At 48.6% G+C, this 11,883-nt stretch overlaps 1 protein-coding gene across 1 annotated transcript in view; it reads left to right on the top strand.

Annotated features, from left to right (window-relative positions):
• Positions 1-11,213: 11,213 nt before the first annotated feature.
• Positions 11,214-11,883, top strand: part of IGF2R (insulin like growth factor 2 receptor) — an 83,864-nt gene continuing 83,194 nt past the window's right edge. The window contains exon 1 of the mRNA XM_048487772.1: positions 11,214-11,507. Coding sequence (XP_048343729.1) covers positions 11,335-11,507 — 173 coding nt within the window. The 5' untranslated portion in view covers positions 11,214-11,334. The remainder of the gene's footprint in view (positions 11,508-11,883) is intronic.

Here is an 11,883-nt window from a genome sequence, read left to right as displayed (position 1 = left end):
TGCATCCCCCCATGGGCGGCCACCCTCCCCCACCACAATTAAACAATGATTTTTTGCACCAGCTCACAAAACACCTCCCACCCCCAGCAAAACATACATTGCTCTCTCCCCACCAACTCTCTTTCCTAATTTTGTCCTCACACCAACCCTATGAGGTAGGTTGTTAGCCTGAGAAACAGCTCCAAGCCAGTGCAAGTGGGTATTAAGCATGTAAATCTCTCACAAATCAACCCCAGCAAAACATTTACAAAACAAATGTCAGCATCATCTCCCACAAAACACCTCCAGTAAAATCCACCCCCAAGCAGCAGCACTTTCAATGGTGTTTAAACTAGGGAGTCCAGATTCTTCTTTTAAATCCACCTTAAAGGGATAATCTGGGGTCCTTAGTTAAAACAACATTCTCCCTCACCCTGAAACAGCATCACTTGCAATGTTTAAACTGTGGACCTCACATTCTCCCTTTAAATCCATGCCGAAGGGGGTTGATTTAACAGGAGAATCTGGAGAAATTTGGGGGGTGCCTGCTGTCAGGGTGCAATTGTTAAGCTAATGGCACCAAAATGTCAGGGTATCTTTAGGATAATGTCCTGATGATAACTTCCAAGTTTGGTGAAGTTTGTTTCAGGGGGTCCAAAGTTATGGACCCTCAAAGGTGTAGCCCACATCTCCTTTCAACTCCCATTGGAAACAATGGGGGATGGTGCAACCCCTTTGGGAGCCCATAACTTTGAACCCCTGAACCAAACCTCACCAAACCTGGGTGGTATCATCTGGAGAGTCTCCCGGAAAAATCCCTGAAATGTTGGTGTTGCTAGCCTAAAAACAGCTCCCCCTGCAGGCCACAAAGTGAAAAAAAAACACTAAAAATCCAAAAACACACAAACAAACCTGAAATTTTTGCACCCCCTCATGTGACCAAATGGGGGCGGCCGGAAACATTTGACTTCCTATGTCCCCATGGCAGATATGCCCCTGAACCAGGGCAATGGTGGGGTCAGACATACATGTGAATTCCAGTAAAACCCTCCATGCAGACATGGTCTTCAGTTTTACTTACACAGAACTTTTGCCATAGTATCCATTTAGAATATAAGTCAGACATTTTTTTTAAAAAAATCCCAATTGATATTAAAAATGTTACAACTCAACAGAATAACAATAAAGGGTGGGGCCACTATTCAGTGGTAGAGCATCTGCTTTGCATGATGTCAGGTCACTAGACTCCAGAAAGCCTGTGGCAGCTATAGTAGACAATACTCATCTTGGTAGACTAAAGTTCTGACTCAGAACACAGCAGCTTCAACCTGAAGAGTAATGTTAAAATGCAGCTTGGTAGTAACGAAAACTGGAAGTAGGGGTGGGTAGCATGGTGGCCAAGTTTGCAGATGATACCAAATTATGTAGTGTGGTGAAAACCGCAAAGGATTGCGAAGAGCTCCAAGCGGACCTTGATAAATTAGGTGAGTGAGCTAAGAAATGGCAAATGCAGTTCAATGTAGCAAAATGTAAAGTGATGCACATAGGGGCAAAAAATCCAAACTTCACATACACGCTACAGGGGTCAGTGCTATCAGTCACAGACCAGGAAAGGGATTTGGGCGTCTTAGTTGATAGTTCCATGGGAATGTCAACTCAATGCATGGCAGCTGGGAAAAAGGCAAACTCTATGCTGGGGATAATTAGGAAAGGAATTGAGAATAAAACTGCAAAGATTGTCATGCCCTTATATAAAGCAGTGGTGCGACCGCACTTGGAGTACTGCGTTCAGTTCTGGTCGCCACATCTCAAAAAGGATATTGAAGAGATAGAAAAAGTGCAGAGAAGGGCAACGAGGATGATTGAGGGACTGGAGCACCTTCCTTATGAGGAGAGGCTGCAGCGTTTGGGACTCTTTAGTTTGGAGAGGAGACGTCTGAGGGGCGATATGATTGAAGTCTATAAAATTATGCATGGGGTAGAAAATGTTGACAGAGAGAAATTTTTCTCTCTTTCTCACAATACTAGAACCAGGGGGCATACATTGAAAATGCTGGGGGGAAGAATTAGGACTAATAAAAGGAAACACTTCTTCACGCAATGTGTGATTGGTGTTTGGAATATGCTGCCATCAACCTGGATAGCTTTAAAAGGGGCTTGGACATATTTATGGAGGAGAAGTCGATCTATGGCTACCAATCTTGATCCTCTTTGATCTGAGATTGCAAATGCCTTAACAGTCCAGGTGCTCAGGAGCAACAGCCCCAGAAGGCCATTGCTTTCACATCCTGCACGTGAGCTCCCAAAGGCACCTGGTGGGCCACTGCGAGTAGCAGAGAGCTGGACTAGATGGACTCTGGTCTGATCCAGCTGGCTTGTTCTTATGTTCTATGTTTTAAAACAAACCAACAAAACAGCCCATTAAAACAGCAGAATCATGCACAGCAGCAGAGTTAGGAGTGTGAGGATAAAACTTAGCAAATCAAATTAAAAACTGTCCTAAATAAAATGCATTAGATCCTATGCATTTGTCAACTAATAGTGAACTGTTTTCCCCAGTGCATAGACCTTCCCCGGATGCAAGAGGCTGCTTCCTCTGGTAGAAACAATCACTGTTCAGCAGAATGGACATGACCCCAGGGTTTTCACCAGGCTATGCAAAATTAACAGGGTCACTGCCAAATATGCCTCATGGGGAAGGGATAACATTCTGTAATCTTAGTGCAACAGTAAAAAGCTTATGTCCCATGAATCCCTACTGGCAGGAGAGTGGGGTAAACCATTCTAAATAAACAAATATGACAAACTAAAATTTTGTGTTGTTTTTGTAGAACTCTTGCTTCAGTGAGCTCCATGTTCTTCCTGGTCACCAAAAAGCTTACCCCAAGACAGTGCGCCAACTAACTCAGCTGTACCTTGTAACTGAGGGAACAACTGAGAAGAAATTTTTAATATAAAACAGTCCTGTTCCCCAATAATTTAAAAGGTTGCATAGGTCCCTCTTGGCTGATTTATAAGAACATGTCACACTGTTACCCATGAAAATTGGAAGAATTAGATTTTTCTGCTATGTTTAGATTGTTAGTAAAGCTATATGTTCTCTTTAACACATAGAAGAATGTATGACAGGGGTCCCCAAACTTTTTAAACAGGGGGCCAGTTTACTGTCCCTCAGACTGTTGGAGGGCCAGACTAAAAAAAAACTATGAACAAATTCCTATGCACAAATGATTGTAAAATGTTTGATTTCACCTTTCAGCCTTTCTGTCATGGTCTATTTTTAGAACAGTGACCAAAGTATGTCAAGTACAGGGTGGGCTCAAAATATTGTTGGGGAGGCTGTGGAATACCTTCCCCTGTAAAAAAAAGCAGAACTTTCCCAATGAAGCATTCCATCTAACCCAGGATCAGGTATCTTCCTGGGTTCTTTCCTCCCTAGCAGCCAGCAAGCTGATTTCGCTGGCTTCAAGCCTGGCTGATGCCAATGGGAGTGAGTGGCCGGAACAAGAAAGCCCTGGGGAAGCAATATTTAAACATGGAGTAGCCGAGAGTGGAAGGGTGGAGCAGAAGCGTTGCCACATGTAAGGTTTCTAACTCTGGGTCCAGAAAGAAATTCATGGAGATTTTGGGGTGCAATCACTGAGAAAGGGCAGGGGTTTTACAGGGGTGGGGAGCCTTAACACCCGTCCAAAGTAGTCATTTTTCTCCAGGAATTGATCTCTGTCACCTGGAGGTCAGCTGCGAGATTCTGGGACATCTCCAGGCTTCCTCCCCTAGAGGTTGGCTACTCTCTTACATAGAGGTAGGGTATCCACAAATATGTCTCCTGCTCTGTGATCAAAGCAATGTTTAGAAAGCTTAGCAACTCCAGGTCATTGCAGAAAAAGAGCAGACCTGTGGGGATTGCCTTGTTGATAGGCTGGTGGGGGAGAAAGGAGCCCAGGAGCCCAAGGGAGCCGATCTGGCAGACCCCGAAGGCCACGGGTATATCCAGAGCTCTGTTTTCCCTCCAGCAGACCCAACAGTCAAAGCCACGCAGACCCGTTCGCCGCCTACCAGCCCGGTCCGCCACAGGGTGGGGTGGGGATCACCCCGCGTTTCGCTTTTCAGCTGGCCTTGTTGGCAAAGTGGGGAGCAGGTAGCCCCATTCTCGGGTTGTGGGGGGCCTGAAGGCAGACAAGCGACTGCAAGCACAACAACCCAGTGGGAAACCCTCCTGTGCCGCCAGACCCGCGCCCCATATCAATGGCTGTTGGGGCCAGTTCCTCCTCTCCCTCGAGCCCCCACTGCACATGAATGGAGCCATTGCCGCCATGCCTGGCGGGCCGGATAAATGCCTTCAGGGGGCCACATTTGGCCCCTGGGCCGTAGTTTGGGGACCCCTGATGTATGAGATTCTTATATTAACATGTATGAACCCCAAAAATCCATATTCATATATAATCTCTCTCTCTCTCTGTGTATTAAATGTATTACTAGTGTTACTATCTCCCCATATAGGAGCTGAGTATTTTGTTACAAGAGTAAGAAATTCTTTGGAGAAAGAAAGAGAGAGAATCAATTTAAAAAATTCTTTTTGCTGTATTAATAGAAAAAGTTCCTTAGGGTTACATTAGTTTCTATTTTAGCTGATATTAAGTTTCCAGGAAGTAAGCTAGAAAATGCAAAACAAGGCAACACCCTTCTACAATCAAGTGAACCCATCAACATAAGCAAACGACTTTTTGTACTTCCAAGTGATAGGATTAAGGTGTGCCATGGCTGTTGGAGACAGCATCCTACTTTTCCTATTGGATTATTCGAACTTTTACTGAAGAGGATCTCAAGACCATTGGACTATTGAATTTTCCACTTCTAGGATCTCAAGATTCATTGGATTATTTGAATCTTCCTTTGACAGAATCTCAAGGCGCAAGCCTCAGGCAAGAGAAGGTGCAGCCTTTCTTCTGTGACTTAATCCCATCAGCAGAAGCAAAGGACTGTCTTCCTTTTCTTTGTTTTAGATTGTTTCTGTATTATGTGGAAGGTTGTTGTAGGGATGAGCTGCTGACCCAGCAGAACCGTAGGCAGAGTGCTTGGCATGCCGGCCCAACTACGGCCTTCTGGTCGCACCCGCTCCCCCATCCCCCCCCCCCGGTGAGTCACAGGTCATGAACTACCTGGCTCACAGCCACCAGGTGTCCCAGACAAAGGGATAATGGGGCCCTTGCCCCCAGGTGTGGATTAGGCCCAGACACGGACGCTTCCTCCTGCACGTACCAGCCCGATGAGATCATGCATCACCTGATGATCTCCCGCTCTCCCGCCGATCCACCCCTTTGCCCGCCCCCAGAGAAACCCTAATAAAAGGTGCCAGGAACTAGCACGCGGCAGAGTTGCCAGGATCACGGACCCCGCGCTCCCGCTGCTGGCTCTCTCCACCAGATGATATCTCCGCATCTCGTCTCGTCTTTACGGTGACTCCGCGGGCACAACTACAGTTGTTTATACTATGGGGATGGGGACTGCCCCTTTCCCCTCTGATTGGTGAAGAAGTGTATAAAAAGGGCTGCGTTTCACTCTGTAGAGTGCAGTCTGGCCTGGAAATAGCTTGAAATCACAATAAAGAATCTCTGCTCTAAAGGCAGCCTGCCTCTGCATTCTCTCACTGCTGCCAAAGCTGAAATCACTCTGAAATCATTTTCTAGTTGCCCTGGCAGTGGGTAACAACACTGGTCACCTCAGCATCAGGTGTGAAAAGTCACTTTTGGCCATTGTCAACACCAGATCCAAAAGAACAACACATGTCCATCAAACACAGGATGCATATCCTGCCAGTCAACAACATTAGCCTGGATCCGAACTTCTCTACTCTCTATCAACCCATCAGTGCCTGCAGGTACTTACTCAGCATAATTACAGCCTCCTTTAGATCTTTTGACACAGAGAGATAGAGGTGGATATTATTTGCATACTGTGCCAGCTTCTTACATTATGTGCATACAATTCACACCCAGATGACTTCTCCAGGGAATTTATTTAGATTTTCTACCTTGCAGAAACACACAAGACAAAGATCTTGGAGACAAGTAGCAGTCTGCTAGCACCACTTCTGGAGTCTGCCTTCTAGGAATGGTTGAAACTACTGCAGAACAGAATTTCCTAGTTCTACTCTCATTAGATGGTTAAAAAGGATACCATGGTTGATGGTATCAAAAGATGCTGAGAAGTCCAGAAGAATCAACAGGGAATTATTCTTCCAGTCCCTCTCTTGGCAAAGTCAGCTCGCTAAAGTGACCAAGACCTTTTTAGTTGTGAAAAGAAGTCAGAATCCAGATTGAGATGAGTCTAGAAATATCATCTGAATCACCTCAGAAAACCTGGAGTTGAATCTATGATCATCTTGCTGAAGTATGGAATACTGGAAAACAAACTGAAATTGTTAAAAGCAGAGGCATCTTTTCAGGAGCTCCACCTCATCCTTATGTGCTACAGGGACAGGCCCTTCACCAAGGAAGCATTCATGATCTCGCTATTCAAGTACCCAGAATTAATCCAGATGCTTTAGACAACTAGAATGGCCAACAGTCAAACAATTCAGATTATCTAGGAAACCTGGACAACTGGTAACTAAGGGGTTATCCAAAATTCCAATGGTATTTAATTTGGATGTGAATTATTTTATTTGTATGATATTTAGCAAAAAGGTCCCAGTATCCCATATCTTTATATATATAAGCAGAGACGTAGTAAGGGGGAAAAGCGCCCGGTGCACTGGTGCGTCCTCTGCCCTGCCCTGGAACGCCCCGCCACACCTCAGCAGGGGCGTGTGTCCCTCCCTTACCCTTGGTGCTACACCTCTGTATATAAGAGATAGGAACTACCGGTAGTTAAGTCTCATGTATTACTGTTCTTTTTCTTTTTTATGTTTTTGTGACATTATGTAGATTTTCTACGCACCTTCTGTGATCTACTACTTAGAATTATTAACACAAATCTCAGGAGTTGCTGGAGAGATTATTTCCTGTAGTTGGAGTATTATCTCCTCTAGATTTCAAAGAAGTGGAAACAAAAGCAAATGAAAATTTAGCTAAAGATAGAAAAATAGAGGGAAAGGGCTCTTGGAAGGATTAGACAACAAGGGACAATGGTGAGAGTCTCTGAAGGGAAAAGAAAAGGATATTATGAGCTGTAATGAGAGCAGTGAAAGATATCTGAGATGTTCAGCTCAAACACAGAGAAGATGCTTATAAAAAGCTACTGTTAGTAAATCCTGAGGACCACCATGATGGAGCGAACAGGCTGGGACACCTCAGCAACAAAAGGGCCATTATAGAGTTAGCTAAAGGTAAACCACACAGCCCAAGGACTGGGCAGACTGTCCCATAGCTGGGCAGCACAGACCACGGTTGCACTGTTGATGACAGCAATCATGCCAGCACATCCATAAAACTTCACAAAGTGTGCAATGGTGCAACTATGATGGACAGGAGAGAACCAACCAACCACATGATGGCAGACATGGACACGTTTGTACACAGTCAAAATATCCCGGGGTGAGCATGGAAAATATCCCTTATGCAGCCAGGAATTTTGCATGGCTCTCGAAGCTGCACAGGGTTTGCCCCGGTGTCCCCCTGAAATATTTACCTTAGCTCGGGATTTTTAAAAATCACCAGTCTGGAGATTCTTTTTTAAAATCCCAGTGTGATGCTGTTTGTACCTGTGCCATGCAAAAACCAACCAGGAGCAGGACCAGTTTATTTTTACCACCCAGCCAGCTGATCTCCCCATCTGATGTTCATTCAAGCTGCCACTCAAAAACAGCAGCCAATCAGAACATGGGATACCGGGCAAGCTCACAGGTGCTTGCAGCTGCCAGTCAAAAGTAACAGTCAATCAGAACAATCACTTGGTCTATTTTACTCAGTAGAAGCTTTATTTTAAATCAATTAACAGACCTATTCACTAGTTTTCTCCCTCTGACAGCAAAATCTTATTTTAAACCATTAAAAATGCAGATCAATTTCTTCCATTCTCACAGCACATACACAAAAACACTAATCGGGGGCAGACCAAGTGTATTGTTTCTACCCAGTTGGCTGACCTCCCTGCCTGAGGTCCATTCAAGCTGCCATTCAAAAGCAACAGCCAATTAGAATGCGAGACACTGGGCATGCTCAGAAATGCTTCTGAAGCAAATAGAGAAGCCCGGGTCATGCGGAGCAAATTGGAGCATTATTAACTCTGCTCCTGAGCAAAAGCGAGGAACCGTGTGTACACAGAAACCAGGATAAAATAGCCCAGGTATATATAATCACAGCTCAACCCCGGTGTTATTGTGCCGTGCAAAAGCAGCCATGGTGAGCCACTCTTGGTGATGCTATTACCCCTCCTCTATGATGGGTACACCCATCCCCCAATGCACACCCACCCCTACAGGCTCACATGGTTATCAGTTCACCAACCATGCTCCCAGGAACACAGGTCCAGCCACAGGGGTTTGGCAATTAGCAGCAAAGGGCCTCCCAGAACCCAGTGATGCTGTTTCAGGGTGGGGGATAATCCACCCCAAAACAGCATCAATGTTGTTTAAACTGGGGACCCCAGATTCTCCCTTTAAGGTGGATTTAAAAGGAGAATCTGGGCTCCCTAGTTCAAACACCATTAAAAGTGATGCTGTTTGGGGGTGGATTCCAGCTTCACAGTGGCTGCCCATGGAGGGGGGGAGGTACAGGACACAACACTCATATTTTGCACCAGGCTCCATTTTCCTTAGCTATGCCTCTTCCTGGAGGGGAGGGAAGAAGGGACTGCTGGCTGCCGGCTGGGAGCCCAGCCGGTGGGGGGTGGGGGGCGGCGGCAAGGAAGTCTGCAGTCCATGTCCTCAGGGAGCTGCTTTTATAAGCACTGTGGCCAGGGCGGAGCTTGGGGAGGCGTCGCCACGCCCCCGAACCCACCTCATAAAAAATCTATACCTACATCACTGCCTCAGGGGCAAGAACTGGCTCAGCCCTGCAGAGCACAGCCAACATGTTCATTAGCAAACCCTTGATGTGCTCCTGCCACCTGCCCATGTCTGTCTGCAAGTCCTATGATGTGCTTCTGCACCCACTTTACCCCACTAGAACAGCAAAAGGCCAGCAGTACCAGTGAAGATGTTCAGTGGGGTTACAGTTCAACAGAAGTGTCAGCTCAGTGTTCTGCAGCAGTGAAAAAGGCAAACTGAAAATGCAATGGCTAATATTATAATGACCTTGTATCAGTGGTGGGATTCAAAAATTTTAACAACAGGTTCCGATGGTGGTGGGATTCAAACAGTCGCGTAGTGCCAAACGGAGCAGGGTGGGGCACAACATGGCGAGGGCGTGGTCTGGGCGTTCAGGGTGAAGGAATTTCCAGAGCAGGGTGGGCGGTACTGCAGCAGGGGCACTGGGCAAAATCTCCCCACTCCACCCCAATGCCACCTGGGTAGACAGTTTTGCAAAACGGAGCCAAGCACTAAGCAAAATCGCCTCTCCCCATCCCCATCCCACCAGGGTAGAAAGATTTGCCCACAGAAACCAAGCACTGGCCAAAGCCAAATTCTGCCCTCCCCATCCCAATGCCACCTTCAGGTGGTAGAAAGATTTGCCCACAGAAAGCAAACACTGGCCAAATTCTGCCCTCCCCATCCCCATGCCACCAGGGTAGAAAGATTTGCCCACAGAAAGCAAACACTGGCCAAATTCTGCCCTCCCCATCCCCATGCCACCAGGGTAGAAAGATTTGCCCACAGAAAGCAAACACTGGCCAAACTCTGCCCTCCCCATCCCCGAGCCACCGTGCCTTTCTTCAACCCACCCTGCAAGGAGCAGGGCGGGCGCATCACTCACCCGCGGCCGGCCAGGCCGAGCCGCCGGGCCTTTCTTCAACCCGCCCTGCAAGGAGCAGGGCGGGCGCATCAGTTGCCTGGCGGCCGGCCAGGCCGAGCCGCCGAGCCATTCTTCAACCCGCCCTGCAAGGAGCACGGCGGGCGCATCATTCGCCCGCGGCTGGCCAGGCCGAGCCGCCGGGCCTTTCTTCAACCCGCCCTGTAAGGAGCAGGGCGGGCGCATCACTCGCCCGCGGCCGGCCAGGCCGAGCCGCCGGGCCTTTCTTCAACCTGCCCTGCAAGGAGCAGGGCGGGCGCATCAGTTGCCCGGCGGCCGGCCAGGACGAGCCGCCGGGCCTTTCTTCAACCCGCCCTGTGTCGCCCGGCGGCCGGCCAGGCTGAGCCGCCAGACCCTTCTTCAACCCGCCCTGCAAGGAGCAGGGCGGGCGCATCACTCGCCCGCGGCCGGCCAGGCCAAGCCGCCGGGCCTTTCTTCAACCCGCCCTGCAAGGAGCACGGCGGGCGCATCAGTTGCCTGGCGGCCGGCCAGGCCGAGCCGCCGGGCCTTTCTTCAACCCGCCCTGCAAGGAGCAGGGCAGGTGCATCAGTTGCCCGGCGGCCGGCCAGGCCGAGCCGCCGGACCTTTCTTGTGTGTCCAGAGGCAGTGTGGAATGTGGAATGTGTGTCCAGAGGCAGAAGTCAGAGGTGTCAAAGACGAAGCAGAAACTTGTTCATCTGTACTTGACATACTACAGAGCAGAGGCAGTACTAGCCAAGACCAGCAAAGGGCCTAACAAAGCACAACCTTCAGAAATATCACTTAAAACGCAAAGTGTTTTACTCCGCTCCATTGGTGATTGCAGTTGCAAAGCAGTGATTGTAAACGCAGGGACTGTTGTTGCACTCAGCGGGTTGTCATTCCAGCTGCAGAATATTCTTATCCTAAGACCAGGAATGGTCATTCCACTCTCATTCCAGGCCCAGGGCAGGTTTCTTGAAAACCATTCCACATTTGCATTGCAACTTTTGCGTGCTGAAACGTATTCAATTGGAGTTTTCTCCCATGGCTTTCACTGGGCACTCCTGTCGTGTGTTCATCCCTTCGCATGGGTGAAAAGTCAATCACAGGACCAGCATCCTTTGTCAGTTCAAACGCCATGCTTTTCAACGCTGTCTTTTCACCCATTCGGCTGTCCTGCCTGCGAGTCAAGGACTAAGTGGAGTCCAGAGAGACACCCACACTTGTTCATCTGGTGCGGGCAACTTCTCGCAGAGGAGACGACTCAGCTTCACCGCACCAGGCGGACCCCTCCAATCCCCCACCCTCCAGCCATACACATCGAGCCTCACGTGACTGTTATCACGTGCCGGGCGTGTCTGGTCACATGAGCGGCGCGAGGCTGGTGGGGAGGGAGTCAGGTGATCCTTGGCGAGGGTGCCTCTCCCTCCTTCCTTGTTGCTCGGTCATGTCAGCGGAGGACTTTTTGCTTTTTATCTGAGAGCGCCGCCGCCCTTCCCGGACCATGAGGCACCCCGTCCTCCTTCCTTTCGGGGGTGCTGCTGGGCTCCGGCTTCTCCGGCCCTGGGCTTTGCTTTGCTGGCGTCTCCTGCTGCTGCTGTTGCTCCCGGATCTGCAGGGAGGCGCCAGCCCCGTCTTAGCGGCCCAGAGCAGCTTCAACTACCAGGCGCTGTGCAGGTGAGTACCAGCCCCACCTTTCCTCTGGTAGCTTCCCTGTCAGGAGGGTTGGTGCTGGCTCTGCAGGCAGCGTCCATTATAAACTCTCTGAACAGTCATCCACTTCCTTCTCTTTGCTGATCTTGATAGTTGTGAGACAACGGTGTGATTAGGCTTCGAAGGAACTCTTTGCACCTCTTTCCACCTTTCTTGTGCTGCCTGGTACAGCTGTGAGTCTGTATCTTTAATGAAACTTGCAATCTGCTTAATTTGCAACCCAGGACCTTCCTGGAGTGAACAAGACAGCTTCCATCCTCCCTTGGGTGTTTGTTAGACCAATGGTAGAATTTATGGCAAGTGCTTACATATAAAAATTATGTGCCTGCCTTTTGGCCCA

Source organism: Sphaerodactylus townsendi, linkage group LG01, assembly GCF_021028975.2.
Source record: "Sphaerodactylus townsendi isolate TG3544 linkage group LG01, MPM_Stown_v2.3, whole genome shotgun sequence".
Taxonomy (NCBI): domain Eukaryota; kingdom Metazoa; phylum Chordata; class Lepidosauria; order Squamata; family Sphaerodactylidae; genus Sphaerodactylus; species Sphaerodactylus townsendi.
Note: the sequence above shows the minus strand (reverse complement) of the source record. Positions and strands in the feature narration are given on the sequence as shown.